This window comes from Stenella coeruleoalba (genome assembly GCF_951394435.1).
Source record: "Stenella coeruleoalba genome assembly, chromosome: 4".
NCBI classification, from domain to species: domain Eukaryota; kingdom Metazoa; phylum Chordata; class Mammalia; order Artiodactyla; family Delphinidae; genus Stenella; species Stenella coeruleoalba.
In genome coordinates this window covers 120,845,008-120,869,414 of record NC_137149.1, presented here as the reverse complement: position 1 = coordinate 120,869,414, position 24,407 = coordinate 120,845,008, and the positions used below count along the sequence as shown (strand labels likewise).

Sequence of the window (24,407 nt, the reverse complement as noted above, 5' to 3'; positions counted from 1 at the left end):
CACTAGCAGACTTGATTTGAGATGTTGGAATTGTAAGAGGATGCTGCTTCTGTCAGCTTGGATCCCTGAGTGACAACATGGAGAGGAGCCTCCCACAAATATCCCTTAGCCATGCAGTGTTATTACAAAATATTGAGTATAGTTCCCTGTGCTATATGAAGTGAAGCCACACTCAAGGGAAGAAAAATGAGTTTCCAACTCTTAAAGGAAGGAGTATTGAGGAATTTATGGACATAATTTGAAACCACCACTAACAGTTTCTCGCTCATGCCGTGTGGATGAAAGGCTCTTGGTGCTGCAGCCAGGAGTCACTGCTGTGCCTCTGAGGTGGGAGAGCCAACTTCAGGACACTGGTCCACAAGAGACCTCCCAGCTCCACATAATATCAAATGGCAAAAATCTCCCAGAGATCTCCATCTCAACACCAGCACCCAGCTTCAATCAACGACCAGCAAGCTTCAGTGCTGGACACCCTATGCCAAACAACTAGCAAGACAGGAACACAATCCACCCATTGGCAGAGAGGCTGCCTAAAAGCATAATAAGTCCACAGACAGCCCAAAACACACCACCAGACGTGGACCTGCCCACCAGAAAGACAAGATCCAGACTCATCCACCAGAACACAGGCACTAGTCCCCTCCACCAGGAAGCCTACACAACCCACTAAACCAGCTTTAGCCACTGGGGACAGACACCAAAAACAACATGAACTACGAACCCATAGCCTGCAAAAAGGAGACCCCAAACACAGTAAGATAAGCAAAATGAGAAGACAGAAAAAAACAAAGCAGATGAAGGAGCAAGATAAAAACCCACCAGACCTAACAAATGAAGAGGAAATACACAGTCTACCTGAAAAAGAATTCAGGATAATGACAGTAAAGATGATCCAAAATCTCGCAAATAGAATAGACAAAATGCAAGAAACATTTAACAAGGACCTAGAAGAACTAAAGATGAAACTAGCAACGACGAACAACACAAAAAATGAAATTAAAAATACTCTACGTGGGATCAATAGTAGAAGAACAGATAAGTGACCAGGAAGATAAAATAGTGGAAATAACAACTGCAGAGCAGAATAAAGAAGAAAGAATGAAAAGAACTGAGGACAGTCTCAGAGACCTCTGGGACAACATTAAATGCACCAACATTGGAATTATAGGGGTCCCAGAAGAAGCGAAAAAGAAAGGGACTGAGAAAATATTTGAAGAGATTATAGTTGAAAACTTCCCTAAAATGGGAAAGGAAATAGTTTGTCAAGTCCAGGAAACACAAGGAGTCCCATATAGGATAAATCCAAGGAGAAACATGTCAAGACACATATTAATCAAACTGTCAAAAATTAAATACAAAGAAAACATATTAAAAGCAGCAAGGGAAAAACAACAAATAACACACAAGGGAATCCCCATAAGATTAACAGCTGATCTTTCAGCAGAAACTCTGCAAGCCAGAAGGGACTGGCAGGACATATTTAAAGTGATGAAGGAGAGAAACCTACAACCAAGACTACGCTACCCAGCAAGGATTTCATTGAGATTTGATGGAGAAATTAAAACCTTTACAGACAAGCAAAAGCTGAGAGAGTTCAGAACCACGAAACCAGCTTTACAACAAATGCTAAAGGAACTTCTCTAGGCAAGAAACACAAGAGAAGGAAAAGACCTACAATAACAAAACCAAAACAATTAAGAAAATGGGAATAGGAACATACATATTGATAATTACCTTAAATGTAAATGGATTAAATGCTCCCACCAAAAGACACAGACTGACTGAATGGATACAGAAACAAGACCCATATATATGCTGTCTACAAGAGACCCACTTCAGACCTAGAGACACATACAGACTGAAAGTAAGGGGATGGAAAAAGATATTCCATGCAAATGGAAAACAAAAGAAAGCTGGAGTAGCAATTCTCATAACAGAAAAAATAGACTTTAAAATAAAGACTATTAGAAGAGACAAAGAAGGACACTACATAATGATCAAGGGATTGATCCAAGAAGAAGATATAATAATTGTAACCATTTATGCACCCAACATAGGAGCACCTCAATACATAAGGCAAACACTAACAGCCACAAAAGGGGAAATCGACAGTAACACATTCACAGTAGGGGACTTTAACACACCACTTTCACCAGTGGACAGATCATCCAAAATGAAAATAAATAAGGAAACACAAGCTTTAAATGATACATTAAACAAGATGGACTTAATTGATATTTATAGGACATTCCATCCAAATACAACAGAATACACATTTCTCAAGTGCTCAAGGAACATTCTCCAGGATAGATCATATCTTGGGTCACAAATCAAGCCTTGGTAAATTTAAGAAAATTGAAATTGTAACAAGTATCTTTTCTGACCACAACGCTATGAGACTAGATATCAATTACAGGAAAAGATCTGTAAAAACTACAAACACATGGAGGCTAAACAATACACTACTTAATAACGAAGTGATCACTGAAGAAATCAAAGAGGAAATCAAAAAAATACCTAGAAACAAATGACAATGGACACACGACGACACAAAACCTATGGGATGCAGCAAAAGCAGTTCTAAGAGGGAAGTTTATTGCAATACAATCCTACCTTAAGAAACAGGAAACATCTCAAATAGACAACCTAATCTTACACCTAAAGCAATTAGAGAAAGAAGAACAAAAAAATGCCCAAAGTTAGCAGAAGGAAAGAAATCATAATGATGAGATCAGAAATAAATGAAAAAGAAATGAAGGGAACGATAGCAAAGATCAATAAAACTCAAAGCCGGTTCTTTGAGAAGATAAACAAAATTGATAAACCATTAGCCAGACTCATCAAGAAAAAAAGGGAGAAGACTTAAATCAATAGAATTAGAAATGAAAAAGGAGAAGTAACAACTGACACTGCAGAAATACAAAAGATCATGAGAGATTACTACAAGCAACTCTATGCCAATAAAATGGACAACCTGGAAGAAATGGACAAATTCTCAGAAATGCACAACCTGCCAAGACTGAATCAGGAAGAAAGAGAAAATATGAACAGACCAATCACAAGCACTGAAATTGAAACTGTGATTAAATATCTTCCAACAAACAAAAGCCCAGGACCAGATGGCTTCACAGGCGAATTCTATCAAACATTTAGAGACCAGCTAACATCTATCCTTCTCAAAGTCTCCCAAAATACAGCACAGGGAGGAAGACTCCCAAACTCATGCTACGAGGCCACCATCACCCTGATACTAAAACCAGACAAGGATGTCACAAAGAAAGAAAACTACAGGCCAATATCACTGATAAACATAGATGCAAAAATCCTCACCAAAATACTAGCAAACAGAATCCAACAGCACATTAAAAGGATCATACACCATGATCAAGTGGGGTTTATTCCAGGAATGTAAGGATTCTTCCATATACGCAAATCAATCAACGTGATAACACCATATTAACAAATTGAAGGAGAAAAACCATATGATCATCTCAATAGATGCAGAGAAAGCTTTCAAAAAAATTCAACACCCATTTAGGATAAAAACCCTGCAGAAAGTAGGCATAGAGGGAACGTTCCTCAACATAATAAAGGCCATATATGACAAACCCACAGCCAACATCGTCCTCAATGGTGAAAAACTGAAAGCATTTCCACTAAGATTAGGAACAAGACAAGGTTGCCCACTCTCACCACTCTTATTCAACATAGTTTTGGAAGTTTTAGCCACAGCAATCAGAGAAGAAAAGGAAATAAAAGGAATCCAAATCGGAAAAGAAGAAGTAAGGCTGTCACTGTTTGCAGATGACATGATACTATACATAGAGAATCCTAAAGATGCTACCAGAAAACTACTAGAGCTAATCAATGAATTTGGTAAATAGCAGGATACAAAATTAATGCACAGAAATCTCTGGCATTCCTATACACTAATGATGAAATATCTGAAAGTGAAATCAAGAAATACTCCCATTTACCATTGCAACAAAAAGAATAAAATATCTAGGAATAAACCTACCTAAGGTGACAAAAGACCTGTATGCAGAAGATTATAAGACACTGATGAAAAAAATTAAAGATGATACAAATAGATGGAGAGATATACCATGTTCTTGGATTGGAAGAATCAACATTGTGAAAATGACTCTACTACCCAAAGCAATCTACAGATTGAATGCAATCCCTATCAAACTACCATTGGCATTTTTTCACAGAACTAGAACAAAAATTTTCACAATTTGTATGGAAACACAAAAGACCCCGAATAGCCAAACCAACCTTGAGAACGAAAAACGGAGCTGGAGGAAGTCAAGTTCCCTGACTTCAGACTATATTACAAAGCTACAGTAATCAAGACCGTATGATACTGGCACAAAAACAGAAATATAGATCAATGGAACAGGATAGAAAGCCCAGAGATAAACCCATGCACATATGGTCACCTTATCTTTGATAAAGGAGTCAGGAATGTACAATGGAGAAAGGACAGCCTCTACAATAAGTGGTGCTGGGAATTCTGGACAGGTACATGTAAAAGTATGAGATTAGAACACTCCCTAACACCATACACAAAAATAAGCTCAAAATGGATTAAAGACTTAAATGTAAGGCCAGAAACTATCAAACTCTTAGACGAAAACATAGGCAGAACACTCTATGACATAAATCACAGCAAGATCCTTTTTGACCCACCTCCTAGAGAAATGGAAATAAAAACAACAATAAACAAATGGGACCTAATGAAACTTCAAAGCTTTTGCACAGCAAAGGAAACCATAAACAAGACCAAAAGATAACACTCAGAATGGGAGAATATATTTGCTAATGAAGCAACTGACAAAGGATCAATCTCCAAAATTTACAAGCAGCTCATGCAGCTTAACAACAAAAAAACAAACAACCCAATCCAAAAATGGCCAGAAGACCTAAACAGACATTTCTCCAAAGAAGATATAGATTGCCAACAAACACATGAAAGAATGCTCAACATCATTAATCATTAGAGAAATGCAAATCAAAACTACAATGAGATATCATCTCACACCAGTCAGAATGGCCATCATCAAAAAATCTAGAAACAATAAATGCTGGAGAGGGTGTGGAGAAAAGGGAACACTCTTGCACTGCTGATGGAAATGTAAATTGATACAGCCACTATGGAGAACAGTTTGGAGGTTCCTTGAAAAACTACAAATAGAACTACCATATGACCCAGCAATCCCACTACTGGGCATATACCCTGAGAAAACCATAATTCAAAAGGAGTCATGTACCAAAATGTTCATTGCAGCTCTATTTACCATAGCCAGAAGATGGAAACAACCTAAGTGTCCATCATCGGATGAATGGATAAAGAAGATGTGGCACATATATACAATGGAGTATTACTCAGCCATAAAAAGAAACAAAATTAAGTTATCTGTAGTGAGGTGGATGGACCGAGAGTCTGTCATACAGAGTGAAGTCAGTCAGAAAGAGAAAGACAAATACTGTATGCTAACACACATATATGGAATCTAAGAAAAAAAAAATGTCATGAAGACCCTAGGGGTAAGATGGGAATAAAGACACAGACCTACTAGAGAATGGACTTGAGGATATGGGGAAGAGGAAGGGTAAGCTGTGACAAAGTGAGAGAGTGTCATGGACATATATACACTACCAACCGTAAAACAGATAGCTAGTGGGAAGCAGCCGCATAGCACAGGGAGATCAGCTCTGTGCTTTGTGACCACCTGGATGGGTGGGATAGGGAGGGTCGGAGGGAGGAAGACGCAAGAGGGAGGAGATATGGGAACATATGTATATGTATAACTGATTCACTTTGTTATAAGGCAGAAACTAACACACCATTGTAAAGCAATTATACTCCAATACAGAGTAAAAAAAAAAGCAAAGCAAAACAAACAAACAAAAAAACATGAGACTGGGATCTCTTTACCTCTCTCTGCATTATCTGATTATGTCACAACATTTTAAAGTACTGTACAGCAAGTTATTCTCATCTTCTGATTGAGAAAGAAAAGGGCTTTGGAGTATCTTGAGAAGGCCAGGATAAGTAGGTGTGCAATGTATATCATTTAAGTTGTTGAGAAGCAGAAGTTGAGAAACCATTGTAGACAACTGCAGAAAGGACATTAAAAAAACAAAAAGAGCATGGCATTGACAGGATAACAAAAATATGTTGATTGCTTTAAAATAAACTCTCACCATGTTTGCAAGTCATGTTTTGCTACTTCCGAGCTTTAGAATTAATCCAGTTACTTAATCTCTCTGTGCCTTGCTTTCTATACAGTTAGGGATAATAAAAGGATATAACTCATTATACATTTACTGATAGGATTAAGATAATTAAAGTGCTTAGTATAGTGCATGGCACAGAATAAGGGCTCAATACAGTTCTTGTTTAAATCTCATTTCAATTGAGTTTTTTAAAGACTTTCAAAACGTCACCTCTAGAAATCTCACATTGAAAATTTGACTTTGGTGATGGGAAGAAACGTATTAGAAAGAGGAGGGCACCAAAATTATCAATCAATCTACAGGTATTTATTGAGCAGGTACTATGTATCTAGTCATGTAATGCTAAGAAACAAATAAGATAATACATGCCTTTCAATAACTTTTCACATTGGTAAGGTCATAAAGGAAGAGGAACACATAGATAATGACATACAGGAGACAACAAAAATGAAAACATACTAAACTGAGATTGATGGTAACTAGAATATCAGTTCAAAGAAAGCTCTCTGTAGAGCATTACATGATAAATGCAAGGAAGTCAGCCTGAAAAGACAAAGATTTCAGACTGAGGGTCAGTGGGAAACAAAGTTGATTAGGTAGCATTTTAAAGATTTTAAAGAATAATGACATAATGACAGTCTGTTTTATTCTATTCCTATAAGTAAAAACCTGTCAAGGAAGCTAGAATTAAAGCAGGTATTCGACAGAATCACTGAATTACTGAATCACTGTAAAGTTCACCTTTTTTCCTTTTTTCCCTCCTTTCTGCCAATAGTTATTGAGTACCTACTAGCTAGCCCGTAGTGTGTAAGGTGCCAGGAGTAAGAAATCATTAAGACGACGACTATGTCTGGTTTGATGAGAAAAACTTCTGGGTAGATAATCTCAGAAGAAAACCAACCAAACTTATTTTCCCAGCATTACTTATTTTCTTTTAAGTGAGTATGCTCTATTCTCACTACAACTTAAAGATTTTACAATTTCAAGAGTGTACCAATTGATACATTTATTACATTTTAGATATACATTCATATCAAAAGCACCCACTCCTAAACTCCATCCTGAAAGCGCTAGTCACTTAAAACATATCAAGCGAGGAAGTTTAGGGACCTGAATATAACTTGAGTTTAGGGACCTGAAAAACTTATGCTAGAACTGCACATCAGCCCTCGGATTTAAAATACCCTAGCAGTTTTGTCAGTTGCCAGAAAACCAGTAACAACAAAAAATTAATCCAGAGTGGGAAAAGGGAAAGTGAGAATAATTTAGAAATACATTAGGGTCAGAAGAATATAACTAACTTCCTCAAGATAATCCAACATTAATAAGAGCATGTAACCTTGGACAAATTTCAACCTTCCCGCATCTCAGTCTCTTCATCTGTAAAATGGTGATAATATATATATAGCAACTACCTCAAAGGGTTGTAAGAAAGGATTTTTGAGTTAACATAGGTTAATATAACCTATGTTATGTTAACATAACATAAGCACTTAGAAAAGTGCTTACACACTGTAACTGCCTCATGTGTCTTACTATTATCGTAAAAGTAGCTCTCCAATATCCAGTTAGTGAACAATAATTCCTGACAAAAGTAAACAAGAGCTCTAAAACAGAGGGGGTGTTCAAGAGTAGCACAATAGAAGAACAAGTAGGAAGTCACAGAATTGTGTTAGTGACTTAAGTGTGTTTAGGAAAGGAGAGGTAAACCAGAGGTCACAACCACAAAATAAATGTGTTTAATTTTAAATAAGTATATGAAAGAGAAAAAGAATTATAATCTATATTTAACAAAATTTAGATAACTTCCAATCACTTTACATTACCCTAACAAAAGTTATACTAATAATGAAGAGTATACTTCTTATGATATAGAATATGGAACCCCATCACAATGGTTTGTTCAGTTTGCATAAGTCACAACTGATTGGACACAGTCCCTGTGGGCATGCCATTTCATCCAGACTGGATGGTTCATTAGTCATAATTACTATAACTGTACAGCAGAGACTGCAGTTTTATCTCATCATACATCTTTGATCAAGCTGCTTCAATTTCTGCTTCATCAGCATATGAAGTTACATTACTGGAGTTTTTTATTTTCAATCACAGATTATGCTTTTTTATCAAAACATATATTTGGTCTTCACATTTAGTAGTGAGGGCCCAGATGTGACCAGCATTTGACCTCTGATACTTTGAAACCACCTAAACACCATGAATCATCAACTGAAATCCAGAACGTTACAGAGAAAATTAAACAAAGAAAAGAACTGACCTGTGTTAAAAGCATAAGATGATTGGACTTACCGACATTGAGACTAACCATATTTGCTGCAGCTTCTCATTAAACATTAAATTGCACACCAGAAGAACACATCATACATATTTATTGTTTTGCACTGTCACTTTGGAAAGACTCATATCACAATTAGTGCTCCTCTCAAACTATAAGCTGCATAAAGAAATTTCCCATGAAGCTTGAAGACAAAATAATGTAGAAGACTGTACAAGAAGGTTAAAGAACAGATGGATAATAGATTTCACTGAACACTAAAGCATAACACTCTTACTTTAGAAAGGAAGATGTTGGTAAAACATGGTTCAAATGCAAAATACTGAATGAAATTGATGTGTCAGGAATTTTTTTCTTCCAAGTTCTACTGGAGAACAATAGGGGACTAAAAGACCTGTCTTACAATTTTTGTGTCTCACTATTTTCATGTGCAAAACGTCCCCACTGTAGGCTGCACGAACAATCATAGTCGACAGTTACATGCAGGCACTGAGGCTGCAAAAATCCCAGAGTAATTAGTGTTGTCTGAATGCAATGACATCTGTGTTCTCATGGTTCTCAAGACACGTCAGGCCAATAAGATGTGTATGAAAAAATATGACAAGCATTGCAAATGCCCTTCTGAAAGGTCTTACACTTTGGGGGAAAACTGAAGAAATAACACATGTCATCTTTTTGTAAGCAGTATATTTAAGATTAAAAGATCTAAAAAGATCTTTTGAGTCATTCATTCTCTTTTTGTAACTATAAAGCATTTATTCAGGATACAGCAATGCAGTATGAAAAAAAATCTGCTGCATGTTTGTCTCTTCTTAAAACTTTTCTTAAACACAAGTGATTTTATGCAACGGCAATATATGCCCCCATTCCTGTAAGTAACAAAGTAGGGAGCACATCTTATTAATATTGTTTAATTTTAAAATAATATCTCTTAGTACTGGACACAAAACAGCTTAAAGTGTGCTGATAAATGCCTTAGAATTATGTTTGCATTTTTCTAATAATAGAGACTGTCAAACTGATTGCATTAAAAAGCCTTTGTTTTAGGACACCTAATGCTTTTGCTGAGTGGTGTCTATTGCGGAGCCCTCTCTCTGGCTGTAGCAGTATGTTGGAGCATGCACTTGCTCCGAGAAAGACATTAGTCATCATTAACAGAAGCACTGACACCAAATCTAAGTGCCTCTCCACAATGACCAAGTGGCAATCATCTTTCTCTTACACTGTCACTACTGATTAGGATTTTCTTTCATGAAAATTTAATTTGTCCCCCTTTCTTCAGCTTTTCTTTTTTTATTCCTGAAAAAAACACTGTATTCAGGAAAGACTTCAAATACAGCAGAAGAAGCTGCACCTATAATATAGCTAACAATATAAAGATTACAAGATTCCCAGCTAAATATTTTATCTAATCCAACAGAAAAACACAGATTAAGTGAATGATTAATAAACAGGGGGAAAACACTGACTCTAAAAGGAATCTTGCTTTAAGAATCTATAAGCCTCAAAAGGTGACTAAAGCAAAAGATTTGAATAAAATTTCTCTAAATATTAATTACATAATCCCAAAGCGTCTTTAAAACTAAGACTATCACATTTCCATAGTAGCCATCTTTCACTACATTTCAAATGTGCATTCTCTCATTTCTTAAGAAGGAAGATGGGTATTCACACAGACATGTCACTGCAAACTTAAGAAAATATTGAAGCATCCATACCCTCTGTATGCATTAACCTGCTGTTGTTAAAGAAAAAAGGGGGTGTGTGTGGTATTTTCAGTTGTATTGGACAAATGAAAATGATTCATGTGGTCAGGCAGGCTACCCCACGGCTAGATGATACTACAGACTTAAACTCTGGTTCTGTACAATATCACAGTGTTAAACAAGATATCATAGCGATAAGTTATTTAAGGAAGTTTTAAAAAACATTTACTTTTCTGTTTTATTTCAATTTGTTTAAAGTTTTCAAAAAATGTAAGCATGTGATAGTTTGCAAGGATCCTGGTACAACCCGAACTCCCACTTCTAGTTATAAATACTATCTTCTCTTTATATTACTTATATTTTGTAACAAAATAAAGATTGGTTTAAATTTAAAATATTTCTCAATTATTTTATATCCCTTTCAGAACATGTTACTTTTAATCAAAACCTGTTACACTTTTGTGCTTATGTGAATACGAACTACATCTACCTTTAAATGTAAATATCCATATGAAAGGCTTTTAAAACAAGTCAGCCTCATTGCTTTTTAAAATTCAGAAGCAACCATAATTCATCAAACTTTAATCATTAAATGTTCAATTCCTGACTATTTTATTTTGAAAAGTAATATAAAACGAATTTGAAGGTCAAATAGTAACTGGTTAATGGCTAATACCTAACATTTACAAATGGTTCAAGTTTTTTCCTACTTAAAATTAGTCTGCAGTTAAAACATTTAAGAAGAGATTAGGAATTATAAAGGAGTTTAAGAGAATTTCTAACTGCTAAACTTTTATAAGTTCAGAGATATCGTGATTAAATAAAGATCTAGTCTAAATTAAAAGCGAAACCATACAGTAATAACCTAGCTTAATTATGCTTGCAGAGTATCTTTACAAATGATTAGCCCATTTCTTTATTTCTTAACTAAGTAAACACTCTTCTTAAATTCTCAAAAGCTTAAAAGTAAACTCTGATTTTCATAGTTGCACTGACTTTTCCAAATGAAAACTTCAAAAACTTACAACAATACAGTTACTGACTCTATTGCTAAATCCAGTATGTGTTCAAGTAGAGAAGTTTAGCTCTATAACTTCCACCCCTCAACCTAAACCTCCAAGTCACTTGTCAGTTAAGGGTTGGGCGATTTATTGACCAGCCCTGGATGCATACTGTCAGTGCTGAAGGAAATATGAGAGAGGGTTGTCGCTACTGTTCTGGAGCTCATTGATAATGACATACCTGCCTCTGTCACCCATTACCCATACTACAAACTACTTAGACCTAACTGAAAAATCAATAGCCTACTTGCACTGGTTCCTGTGGCTGCCTCCTTTGATTGTCAGCTCCTGTCTAGGGTCAGCACTTACATGAAAGGGGCTGTGACTGCCTGATGCTTTCAGGACAACCTAACGATATGAAACTAGCCAACAGAACAGTAAATTCTGTCTCTCTGCCCTCCTCATCAATTAGGCTTTGACTAGGCTTGCCTGTAGAAACCTGACCTTTTAAGTTTAGGTGAATATGGACTAGCTGAACACACCATTGCCCTCAGCACTGAGCCAGGAAATCTACTGACAAGTTAAACAAAACAGAAGGTTGTAACTGTCATAATTTGCATTGCACTTTCACGCCAACAAGGGTGTTATCAGTAGGGGCAAGCCCTGGAACACACAACTCCAGCACCCTTAAGCCACGCTACTCATAAATTTTCAAGGGAAGTGAGATAAAACATAAATTCACAAATAGCAATGCTTTTCGCATCTCTTAGTCTTTTAGGTTTGCACTCTGCAAACCCACCGAGTGTCCATCAACAACTCTCTCGGTGGTCACCTGGCATGCCTACTGCATTGACGACAGACTTCCAAAGAACACAATATAGAAGTAAAATAACTCAACTATGCCCACTGAAAAGGTATTTTAGAGAGAATTTATAACACAGCAGACAGCCTGATTGATCTATATCTCAAAATGAGAACAATTAGATCTCAATATGTTGTCTTTTCCTGTCTCACTTCCCTCCCTCCGAAAATATCCACAAGCTCAGACAAATAATAAGTTATCGCATAAGTGAAAGGAGGTGTTGAAATTACTTCCTACCATGCTACTCTGATACAGCATCTTTTACAGTTTGAGGGAAAACTAAGAACATCTGTAAAATAAAAGATGTTAACACTTTTATGCTTGTCAGGTCTTCTGATGAAAACAAGTGAAAAGCATGAGAAAGTAGTATAAAACTTACTTTAGTGACTCATGTTTTGAAAAACATTTCCCTGCTTGGGTCTATGTTTTAACACAACATGAATACGGTAATGTTACAGTTGCTTAAAGCAGTGTCATTTCTCTAAAGAGAAGGCTGAACTTTCCATTTTTAAAAAAAATTTTTTAAGTTAATTATGAACTTGAACTTTATTTAGCTCCACGAACTAATATTTACAGAATAGCTAACCTTAGTGAAAATATCAGAAACATTGAAAGACAATTCAACAATTTGAGGAAAAAAAAAAAAAAACACACCTGCCAACCTTGCGTACACCTTTAAACACATACGGTTCTGCTGAATATACAAGAATACACAGCCTGTTTCATTTTCATATTTTTATGATCCAACTCCTATCAAAGAATAATTAGTATACTCTTAGAATCTATTCCAACTTGCTAATGGGTTGTCCCTCACAACTGTCTCCAATCTATAATTTGCATTTTTTCCCTTAAGTCTAAAATATGGAATATAATGATCTGTAAGCTTATTCTTTCTGTGATTTTTTTCACGTTGAAAACTTTCATATGCATATATTAGAACAGCACTGAAATTCTAAATGTGTGCAGAAAGGTTTCTGATTTAAAATCAATGAATAAAGATATAAAAAAGGACTTTAATCATGTTAGGGTAGGAAATTACAGACTTTTGTCTATCTAGAAGAGGTAGAAAAAACTCTTCATCTATCCCCCCATTTAACAATTGAGAAAATAGTGAGTGGAAATAGTGACTTGATCAAGGTCACTCACAGGGTTTGTAGCCAAGCTAGGATAAAAATTCAGGGCTTTTTATCCCCTAGACTAATGCTCTTTAATACTATCATACTGTCTCCCTTTCTTTATCTTATCTGTGCAGGTAAGCTATGTGACAGCAAGGAACTTATATTTAAAAAAATACATAGCTTTGTATCATTTGTTTTAAATTGATGCTACAATTTATAGAAAGTTTTAACTAATTTGAAGAAAAGATTAGATTTGTAGAGCATTTAACCAACAAGGTACTATAGAACAAATAACTATTAGAAATAGAAGATCTAATTAAGTATGGTTGGAACCCTTTACTTATCTAATATGATGATTAACTGTGCATCTGGTAGCCTTTCAGGTCCTTTGTGTGCACCTATCTGATAGCAAAGTGAAAGGGCATGGATAGTGTCTGGTCCCAGCAAGCAAATCATTTGGAAACAGTCATAGCCATAGATCAAAGATTTTTCACTCTATCTTGGCTGATTTAAACCTACTAACCCAGGTTTCGTCTACAGACAAAACCAGTCAGAAAATAAGAGAGTGACTCTTTAGGATCCAAAGATAACAAGGGAAGAGAGAAAGGGAAAACTCAGAAAAGAAACAGACTGGCAGAACCTTGATATACATAGGCCAAGACAGCTGTTTTATATCCTAGCTTTATTTCACATGGTTAAAGGAAAAGTTTCCATTCCTTAGATCATCAAATATTATTTCATTTATACTACACAGATGTCTTCTATACGTAGATTAGAGCCAATGAAGGATTTTTGTTGTTGTTATTCAACCACTACCAGGAATCAGAGAAACCTCTCAGCACATCACTTTTACGCTAATTCACAATGTTTAAAGGAAGGAACAAGCTAGATTTTTTTTAACATTTTCATTAAAAATAACACAACCTTATTAAAAATTTCCTGTAATCTTAGCAGAAGATTGATGCAAAATTACTACTACTAATAATATTATAGATGGAGTGCTGCAGACCTGTATATTTCAAGAGAAACTAAGATGTTTAAAAGGGCTAGTTTTCCTGAAGTGTAACAAAAACTTACCTACGATATGCTTAACCGATAATTTTAAACATAGGCCCACGAAATGTCTCGTATGGCCTGAAAGAAATATAGAACGTAACACCAAGTCTTATATTTTGAACTAAGTACGGCTCAGTACAGGCATAATCTACACCCCTAATCTCAATCATCTGTTTTGTAAATGTCTGGCACTGATGGCAAAGGCAAGTGGAAATGGGAGTGGGAATGACTCTGAAATCCCAAGAAACATATCCTACATGTGAATCAGTAGTATTATCTTATTAAACTAAGGATATCACATCTTCTTTAAAGCGTAAAATTCAATGTTCCGAATGGAAATGAATGAAATTGAAATCAAGAGCCTTGATTTATTTAGCATCAAGTTTAACATCAATAATCCTGATTTTCTGTCTATTTTGTGGAAGTGATATTAAAGACCAGTAAAATTTGTTTCTCAAAGGTGGAGGAGACACAAATAATAATCCACTAATTACACAATCATACCGTAAATAGTTAAGAACTGGCTTCTACTAAAAGCACCCTTTCATTTGTTGAAAATTATAGTGAGTCATGAAAGCCAAAGTTATTAAACAGAAAAAATATAATATATACCTCACAGTATATTAATAAGTTAAAATTGTTAAAAAGGAAGGAAAGAAGACAGAAAGGTAGAATCTTATTTAACTTTTCAGAACTGTTCAACTGTCTTACAGAAATAAAGGAATGTGACTGCTACAACTCAAAACTGTGTTTCTCTAAAATGAGAAAAAGCTAAATGTTTCTTGGTAAAGTCAAAAGACATAAATGAAAATATAGTAAATTCAATGAAAAATACTTGCCGAATTAACTCAGATTGTCTTAACACTGTATATCCTAGCTCAGTAATACAAGAGTATTTACATTTCAGTCAGGCTAAAAGCTGCTCACTTCCATTCTCCTGAGTACAAGTTCTTTGCTCTATCACTGTCCATTTTGATGATATTATGTATAGCTTAATAATGTACTCATATACACAGCTGAGTACTAAACTTGGGGAAAAAACAAACATCTATTGTACTTTCAATATTCTCATCCTACTAAATTATACAAGAATTAGACTTGTAAAAGTTTAATAGGTGTAAATATCACTAATCAAATACATTATCCAAGGTAACCCAAACAAACTTAATCCCACAAAACAATATTCAAAAGTACATAAATGCATTTATTTTTCAGTACAGTTTGAGGCTTAGTAATGCAAAGTTAAAGCCATTGCTTTGACCTTACAGAACATTAATAATTAACATTACAGAACATTTAACAGTTCAAACTGTTCAAATGACAATACCCTTGGGTTACCAATCAAAGTGATTACAAGGTTTGGGGTTTTTTCAGGTTTTTTTCAAAGCTATTTTGTGAAAGAAATTAAAAAAACAACTTGTTTTAGCAGCATGATTGACCATTTAAAATTAACAAGCACTATGGTGAACTGCTCAAAGAAAACATTCTATTACTGATTATTCTCCTGATTGATTCCAGAATAATAATTATCAATAGCTTATAAACAATTTCTATGATACTTAGGAGATTTGGAAAATTAGATCATTTGACAGAGAATGGAAGAGAATGCAGCTTTACTCTGACTTTTAATACAATGTGCATAGTATAATCCTGACAGTTGGTGCTGTTAAAGCTTCTTACAGATAGTTTAATATAATTACTTCAATAAAATTTCATCAACTAATACACTAACAAATTGTGTTTGGGTTATTTATTTTTCTTCTTGTTTTTACTGGAATCGTTTTTAAATTCAGAGAATTTAATCGTTATTTATTGCCCCTTTTACATCTTGACCCCCTAAAAAGAATTTTTTTCTTAAAAAATATTTTTATAAATATATTGAATGATTAAGCATATAAGAACCAAACATTTAGCAACTGTACAGATATTTTAAAGTTAGATTTTACAGGATAAGAATATATACAGGTAAACACGTGGTCTTTTGTTTTCCAAAAAGTATAAATCCTTCAGAGAGTTGATTTTTTTAAGTCAATAACCTGATTATTTTTTTAATAATTCTAAAATGTTTTCCTGGAAAACAAAATCATATAATCTAAAATCTGTATACTCTTTAGGAAAGATTATTGAAATACTGTATGCCATTTCTACAGATCATTAATGGATCTTTTAAGTCCCAGTGATATGATAAAGTAAAAACTGCACTGAAGTTTAACTCAGTAAGCACATTTCTAAGTAAAGATCAGCAAAAAATAAAACAGTTTAAGCATTTTGTATTCTCTGGAAATGTAAACAGGATTATAACTGTCAGATGTACAGAAGCACTGACTGCAGCCATTAGTTTGGTTTTGCTTCTGAGAAACACAACATGAACTACTGAATCATTTCTTTTCAAATCCATACATTCCCTGCAGCAGTTCAAGCTTCATCAGCAGTGCAAGAATGTATAAAAATGACAGGCAAAGAGCATTAGTTTTCTTTTTTCTCTCATACTGTTTGCCTGTAAATGGAAGACAGGGTTCTTTCTCAAATCACTTAAGCTGAGGATGTTTAAGTCAATTGCTGAAAGAAAATATGACTGAATTCTCTATGCAAGAAAGTATCATAAATGGAGAAACTGAAAAAATCAAGTACTGTGTTATTATCCTAGAATAAAATATTACAAGATTAGCATTCTAACTTAGTTGCCCATTATTCTTCAATTAGAAATATTTTCAGTTTTTTAAGTATCCTGTCAACTCATCACATTATTTTAGCACCATTCATAAAGTACCTGGTTCTGCTTCTAATTTTAAATATAAAAAGGCATTCAAATTAAAATACACACATTTTCTTTCAAAAACATCATATTTGTATAAATAGTTAACATTTTGATTTCCAAGTTTCTGTACCCATAAGTGTTTCACTGAAAAAGGAAATTCAATTAATAATTAAAAGTTTATTTAACCACGATCAAGTAAAGATAGGATCTAATGTATGATCTGGCTACTCTTCTGGAGCTTAAACATTCATATTTTTTAAAAACTAGCACAGTAATTTCTGTAACTTGACTCAATTTTTTAAGGAAATGGGAAACTTTTCCGACTAAAGTTTAAACATACATAGTTTATAGTAACTAAAAACATGCCCACCTCACTATCATCATCTAAATTTTCATAAATGTTCCTAAGTGTAAGGATGGTGAAGGTAAATCCTAGAGAAGTCTGAAGGTTACGGGCTTCATGAAATCCAAAACAAAATATTCAAATCACACCCTGAATGTCCTCTTTCTCTTTTCAGTAATGTCTGTAGTCAGACCAACATGATAGGTCTGGGAAGAAGCATGCTGATGTTGGCACTGCCTAAACCAAACAAACAAGATGTTTAACAGTCAAATAAAATGTCCTGCAGCCTCCCTAATGAATTTGTCAAGGACCATCAGATTTCGCTCCCCCTCTTTTGCCTCATTAACTCAAGTATGATGAGACGGATTATAACAAGAGAATACAGATCAATCGGTCTGAAGACTTGAAGTGGCTTTTAGCCTCTAGAGTTTCTTTCTCTCACTTGGTCTCCTTTAATAGAATACGGTATCTCCTGCAGAAGGGGCTGCCACTCCGTTTTAATACACCATCAAGGAGCTGCTGATGGACTTCTATACTAACATACATAAAAGCAGAGGTGACAGGGGCTCTTCAATTACAGCCTCCTCGGATACCGTTTCCCCCTTCAATTATTCAACCAGAGGAAGAGCGGATCCGCAAACACACAGCTGAAGCAGCTCTTAGAGCAGAGGCAGCCAGAGTGAGTTGGGGTGGGGGAGGGGAAGGAAGGGAACAAGCAAGAGGGAGCATTATTTGCTGGAAGTGTTTAAGTTTATTGCTCAAATGATGTTTCTAATTAGTACCACGGCAATAAATTAAAGTCCCCTTTGTTTAACTGATTTATTATTTACTAGAGCATCTACCTTGGACAGGGTAAATTGGTAATGAATTGTTTTTAAATCAAAACATTTGTAACATTTTATCATTCCCTCGGCCTCAGTACCTAAAAGTGGAGAAGCGAGGGGACAAGGGTGGGGCGAAGCTTGGTCGTGCCGACAGAGCAGGGAGGAGAGGAGGAGTGGGGTGCCGGGCGAGTGGTGGCGCCAAGACCCGCGCGGCCGGGGCCGCCCCACGCGAGAAGGGCGTGCGGACAGAGGGCGCTGGGTGCTGGGCGCCTGCCCGCGGGCGCGGGAGCGCGGAGGAGGGATGACGCCGTCACCCCGGGGCCTTCTGCAAACACTCCCTGGGGCGTCGCGGGCCCGGCCGGTCCAAGCGCGAGGCCTCAGCGGCTCCAACCGGGGGCGAGGGTCGGGGCGGGGGGAAGGAAGCTCCTCACCCTCTCACCCCGCCACCAGTCTCCGCCCAGTAACTGCCCTCGGGAGAAGCCGCGCGGGATCCTCTTCTGGCGTTCACACCACTCCCCGCCGCAAAGTGCCCCTCCTGCCAGTAACAGTTCCCAGAGCGCCACTGTGGCCTCGTGGCCAATCGCCGGGGTGCCGGCAGAGCCTGGGCGTCCCACACGCGCGGACCCTGAAGGCGCCGGCTCGCGTACATCCTCCTGCCGCCCGGGGTCCGACGCCAGTCGCACGCACGCCGGAGCCCGCGGCCGCCGGCGCCGCTGAGACTCCCGAGAAGTCACTAAAGCTCTGCGCCCCGGAGTCCCGCGGACGCGACTGTTCGTCTCAACTCCTGGCCACTGAAGACATCCCTGGTAACAATGCCGACTTGATGAAAAGAAGGAAAAAAGGACAAAGTTCTTTAGGAAGAGACATGTCGCTACGAGACTGAAGGGGTGACAAGATACCAGTAGTCCGCACCAGATGTGTAAGAACGAACCAAGGAGGTCCAAGCGTCTGCCGTCAAGTACCTGATGAAACAAACTTTCCCTATGCAACTGAATTCAGGTTCATCTGGTTCAGCCTTAAGACAGCAAGTCAAGCCTTCCCACGGGGTTTTGCAAAAGCCGCATACCAGGTTTTGCAAAATGAAGTCTTCGCACAACCGGCTTATAGATTTTCTTTGTTACAGCATTATCGGAGTACGTAACGTCCAAACTCTAACTAAAAACATTCCCATCTACTTGATTTGTCTTTAAAAGACTCAGAATCCACACACCTGAGGTTCAAACATAAATTCTAAGCAAATCAGAAACACTGTTACAGCTCTTTCAACCAAAAGTACCTAAAAGCTACCATGGTACAGCTCGAAAGTATAATACATATACTAAAAGCACATGCATGAGTTTCACTGAAATGCCAAGGGAGGAGTGAAGCCATCTGTGTAATCAATAACAGGATAGTTATAGATTTTTGCAGCAGTGAAGTCTTTTAAAAGCAAGAGTCAATTATGAAAATAAAATGAGTTTACAAATGAAATTCTCTACTGCCTGAAAATATACTCAAAATTAGATTTACAACATTAACATTTTAAGAAAACTTTAAATCAGGTTCATATTTACTTCCCTTCATTTTTATTAAGTTTAAAATAATTTTAGTGGCTTATTTAAAAAGTATATCCAACAAAATTTTACCATATATAAATCTGCACCATTTCTCACAACTTAAACATATTTTCTCTCTGATAACAAGTTACTCCTTGTAACAATAAAGTGATAACATTAAATATATCTGAATCTTAATTATGAAGTAATTATCAAACAAGGTGCTTGTACCATTTTTGTCCTGCCTTATTTTTCAACAGCATATGGAAATTACTGAAAAGAGATTTACGATTATAAACTCTCACCCCATGTCCACTCCCCCCACCCCCAACTGGCGCACATATACAGCAATTGCTCTGGCTCTTAGCAACAATGGGAGGGGAGGGGAAGAAAAGGGAGGAAGACTTTGCCTAAGGAAAAAATCTAGAAAAATTTAGGTCCTTTCCCAGATTTCCCTTCCTCCTCCCATTTGCCTTCAAGCGAAAGTAATTTTGTTAGCTTTTGCACCTTCTTCACAATGTTGATAGAAAAAAAAAAAGTGAACCTTTCTGAACCACTGCTACTCTCCCTTGAGTCATTCCAGCCATCTCCAAGAAGTCCCTTCTCTATACACTCTCTTTTTCTTCCTTGCAATTGATAAGAGAGGAGGATAAAGAAGAGGGGGCTGCAAAATGTGTGTGAGCATTTGACTTCTACTATTTCTTCCTATTTTCTTACTTCTCTCTTTACCCCCTTTCTTTATCAAGTGCAGCGGTGGCTGCTACCGTTTGCCAAGCATGCCTGTCTTCTCTCTCGGATTGGCTAAAGCACTGACAGCTCCAACAGCGATTGTAGGAACTGAAGCTCCACCCCCCTCATGATGGCCCAGGACCATTCATAAACTAAATAACTCCAGGAAACTGCAACGAGAGAGAGAGAGAGAGAGAGAGAGAGAGAGAGAGAGAGAGAGAGAGAGAGGTGCTGGGGGGTGGGGTGAGAGAGAGAAAGAGGGAAAGAGAAAGAGAGGGAGAGAAAGGAAGGGAGGGGGAGAGAGAGGAAGAGAGATTAGGAGGGAGAGGGAAAGAGAGACATCGGAGGGAGAGGCGACTCAGAAAGTGGAATCTGCACAAGCAACCTAAAGGGGGAGGAGAAGAAAAACCCTCGAATCGTTATAACTAAACCCCAGATGCAACGCAAGCAGCGACTTCGTCACACTAAAATAGATTTTGTGACGGCCAAAATTATAAATTACGAAGCAGAAATGAGTATCAAACAACTTCCAGCGGTTTGCACCTAGAGAAAGACAAGAAGAACGCACTGCAAACAAACCAACCCAGTCCAAACAACGCCTCCAGTAGGAAAAGAGGAAAACCGCTACAACAGGACCCCCTGAGAAGAGACCAGACCTACACGCTGAGAGTGCGGGGCATCTGCGAACCTCTGAGTGTGCTGCGGACTGAGTTGCACTTCGCCGCTCTCTGGACATTAATTACACCCTTCACCTTCCATCTGGGGGAGGGTGAGGAGAAAAGCACTCACCTAATCTGAATAAAGAAGTGCTACCAGCGTGGGAGAGAAGTTTAAGAATGAAACACTGAATGTTTCGCTTTTATTTTTAAATTTACTTTGGCATTTAAAAGACCTCATTTCCAGATTCCTGGGCCATCTCCGCTGCAGACGTCTAAGCCTAACCTCTTGGTAACCTGAATTTTTCTCTCTCACCCTGTCTCCCCACCCCCCTCCCCTTCATCTCGCCCGCAGGCACATCTTTATTTCACATATCAAGAGAAAGCAAAAAAGTCCCAGCAGGTACTTTTCTTTTTCAAAGATCATCCTTTTTTTTTTTCTTTTTTCCTTATTTTCTGGAGAAGAAAAAAGCTTTCAAAAGAGGGGAAGGAAAGAGCTAGACGGCTGAAGCATCAGCCGGGCAGCCCAGGTGGAAACAAGAGTGAAAGTGGGGCTTAGGGGAGCGCAGCGCCTCTTTCGCAAGCCGCAGGGCCACCACCAGCACGTGAGCCTTGGATCCCTCAACGTACTGCGAGACGCCGGTGTACAGCCCGGACCTGTGCCCCAACATGATCGCCGCTCAGGCCAAGCTGGTTTACCAGCTCAATAAATACTACACTGAGCGCTGCCAAGCGCGCAAGGCGGCCATCGCCAAGACCATCCGAGAGGTCTGTAAGGTGGTCTCGGACGTGCTAAAGGAAGTGGAGGTGCAGGAGCCTCGCTTCATCAGCTCCCTGAGCGAGATCGATGCCCGCTACGAGGGGCTGGAGGTAATCTCGCCCACAGAATTCGAGGTGGTGCTCTACCTAAACCAGATGGGCGTCTTCAACTTCGTGGACGACGGCTCACTGCCCGGCTGCGCAGTGCTCAAACTGAGCGATGGGCGGAAGCGGAGCATGTCTCTCTGGGTCGAGTTCATCACAGCGTCCGGCTACCTCTCGGCGCGCAAGATCCGCTCACGTTTCCAGACGCTGGTGGCTCAGGCGGTGGACAAGTGCAGCTACCGGGATGTGGTCAAGATGATCGCGGATACCAGCGAGGTCAAGTTGCGCATCAGGGAGCGCTACGTGGTGCAAATCACTCCGGCGTTCAAGTGCACCGGTATCTGGCCTCGCAGTGCTGCACAGTGGCCTATGCCCCACATCCCCTGGCCCGGCCCCAATCGGGTGGCGGAGGTCAAGGCCGAAGGGTTCAACTTGCTCTCTAAGGAGTGCTACTCGCTGACCGGCAAGCAGAGCTCTGCGGAGAGCGACGCCTGGGTGCTGCAGTTCGGAGAGGCTGAGAACCGCCTGCTGATGGGCGGCTGCCGAAACAAGTGTCTCTCGGTGCTGAAGACGCTGCGGGACCGCCACCTGGAGCTGCCTGGCCAGCCGCTCAATAACTACCACATGAAGACGCTGCTGCTGTACGAGTGCGAGAAGCACCCGCGGGAAACGGACTGGGACGAGGCGTGCCTCGGAGATCGGCTCAACGGCATCCTGCTGCAGCTCATCTCCTGCCTGCAGTGCCGCCGCTGCCCTCACTACTTTCTGCCCAACCTCGACCTTTTCCAGGGCAAGCCCCACTCGGCCCTGGAGAGCGCTGCCAAGCAGACCTGGAGGTTGGCCAGGGAAATTCTCACCAATCCCAAAAGCCTGGACAAACTATAGGGTGCTGGGGACTGCTTGAAAAGCGACACAAACAGGAATGCTCTCAAACACACAACACACAACTCGGCGACAAAGAGCGGAAACTCCAGACACAGACTTTTATGTAAGCCACCTAAGAGAAACGGGAACCTGGCAGAAGACTTCCTTAATTAACAAGCAAACAAAAGAAGAGCAAACCAACCAAACACACAAAATCACATTCTTGCACAAAAGTGATCCTTCTCTTCCAAACAATGTGAATTTAAAAGGTCACACAAGAGAAGCAATCGGGCTTTGCCACAACAAAATGAAACCCAAGGTACATTTTCAATCAAAATATAGTAGTTTCTCCCTTTTCCTTCTCTCCCCCTCTTCATTCTCTGTCTCTGTCTCTCTGTCTCTCTCTCCAATTTGTTTTGGGTTGCCTGAATGTTGTCACCAAGTGAAAAAAAAGTATTTAATTACATGTAAAATTTCTCTTTTAAACAAAGTTTTGCTGATGTTAAATGTATCTCAGTGCCAATGTCAGATGTGCCCCTTCCTCCCCCGCACCTCTTCCCTCACCCTAAGCAGTCTTGTTGAAAACAGTAATAAAAATACTACTTTACATTGTAAATGACTGTTTGTGGATTGTTCTTAAATGAAGGAAGGTGAGATCACAATTTATTATTTACAATATAAAGATATGAACTTGAGGAATGCAAGAAGCTTCCATTTTAACTCGTTTGCAAAATTTACAAATGCAGCACATTTTGTAGATTTAACGATTCAAGTTCCCACCAAAATCTTTAGAAAAGAGAAAATATTAATTTTACACAACTATAATATATGTTTGTTCTGTAGATTTTAAGACTAAAAGTAAAATCTTATTTCACACTTGAAAGAACAGATTTTGTATGGAAGAACTGATTTTGATCCTAATTTTTACAAGAAAAGTTTTTTCACATTAAAAATTAAGATATTTGCTCTCTCATGCCATAATCTAAAAAAAAATGCACTCTGAGTCTGAATTATAAAAGAAACATTTATGGACCTTTTCTGAATAGTTAACACAATGAGTTATACTCATCCTTCAATCATTTGTCCTCTTCAAGTTTTAAATAATAAAACTTAACAATTAAATCAGTCACATTAAAAGAGGATAAAATGGATATAGCCATATTCCTTTTCCCCAGCAAATGGTGATACGAACAATCCAGATGTATAAATTACTTCAAGTTTTTAAATGGCTAGTTATAAATGCTGTAACTATGATCATTTTTAATCAAAGTCCCAGAATTATTCAGAAGTAGCTTATACTCAATTTAAATAAAAAAGGTTTTAATACTATTTTATAACCAAAGAAAAATTAAATATAAGAAAAGTATGTTCCTCCTTTTTCTGCTTTTCTAAGGTAACAATCCAGTGTATTCATTTCAACGTTTCAACTTCAACAAACGTTCCTTTTTAATATAAGGAAATATCTGATTACAAAAATAAAATAATTAGTAAAACTGAAAGCATCCCAAAGGAACTGGTTCCTCTTCTTTATGCTGGAGGTAACTATACTCCA

At 38.0% G+C, this 24,407-nt stretch overlaps 2 protein-coding genes across 5 annotated transcripts in view; one reads left to right on the top strand and one right to left on the bottom strand.

Moving 5' to 3' along the window:
* Positions 1-24,407, bottom strand: part of LRBA (LPS responsive beige-like anchor protein) — a 725,574-nt gene that overhangs the window by 271,142 nt on the left and 430,025 nt on the right. The gene's annotated exons all lie outside the window — the stretch shown is intronic.
* MAB21L2 (mab-21 like 2) lies at positions 21,797-23,068 on the top strand (the record flags this gene model as incomplete). Its single annotated transcript, XM_079919069.1, has 1 exon — positions 21,797-23,068. One exon carries the CDS (start codon positions 21,797-21,799, stop codon positions 22,874-22,876), a length of 1,080 nt encoding a protein of 359 aa, XP_079775195.1. The 3' UTR covers positions 22,877-23,068.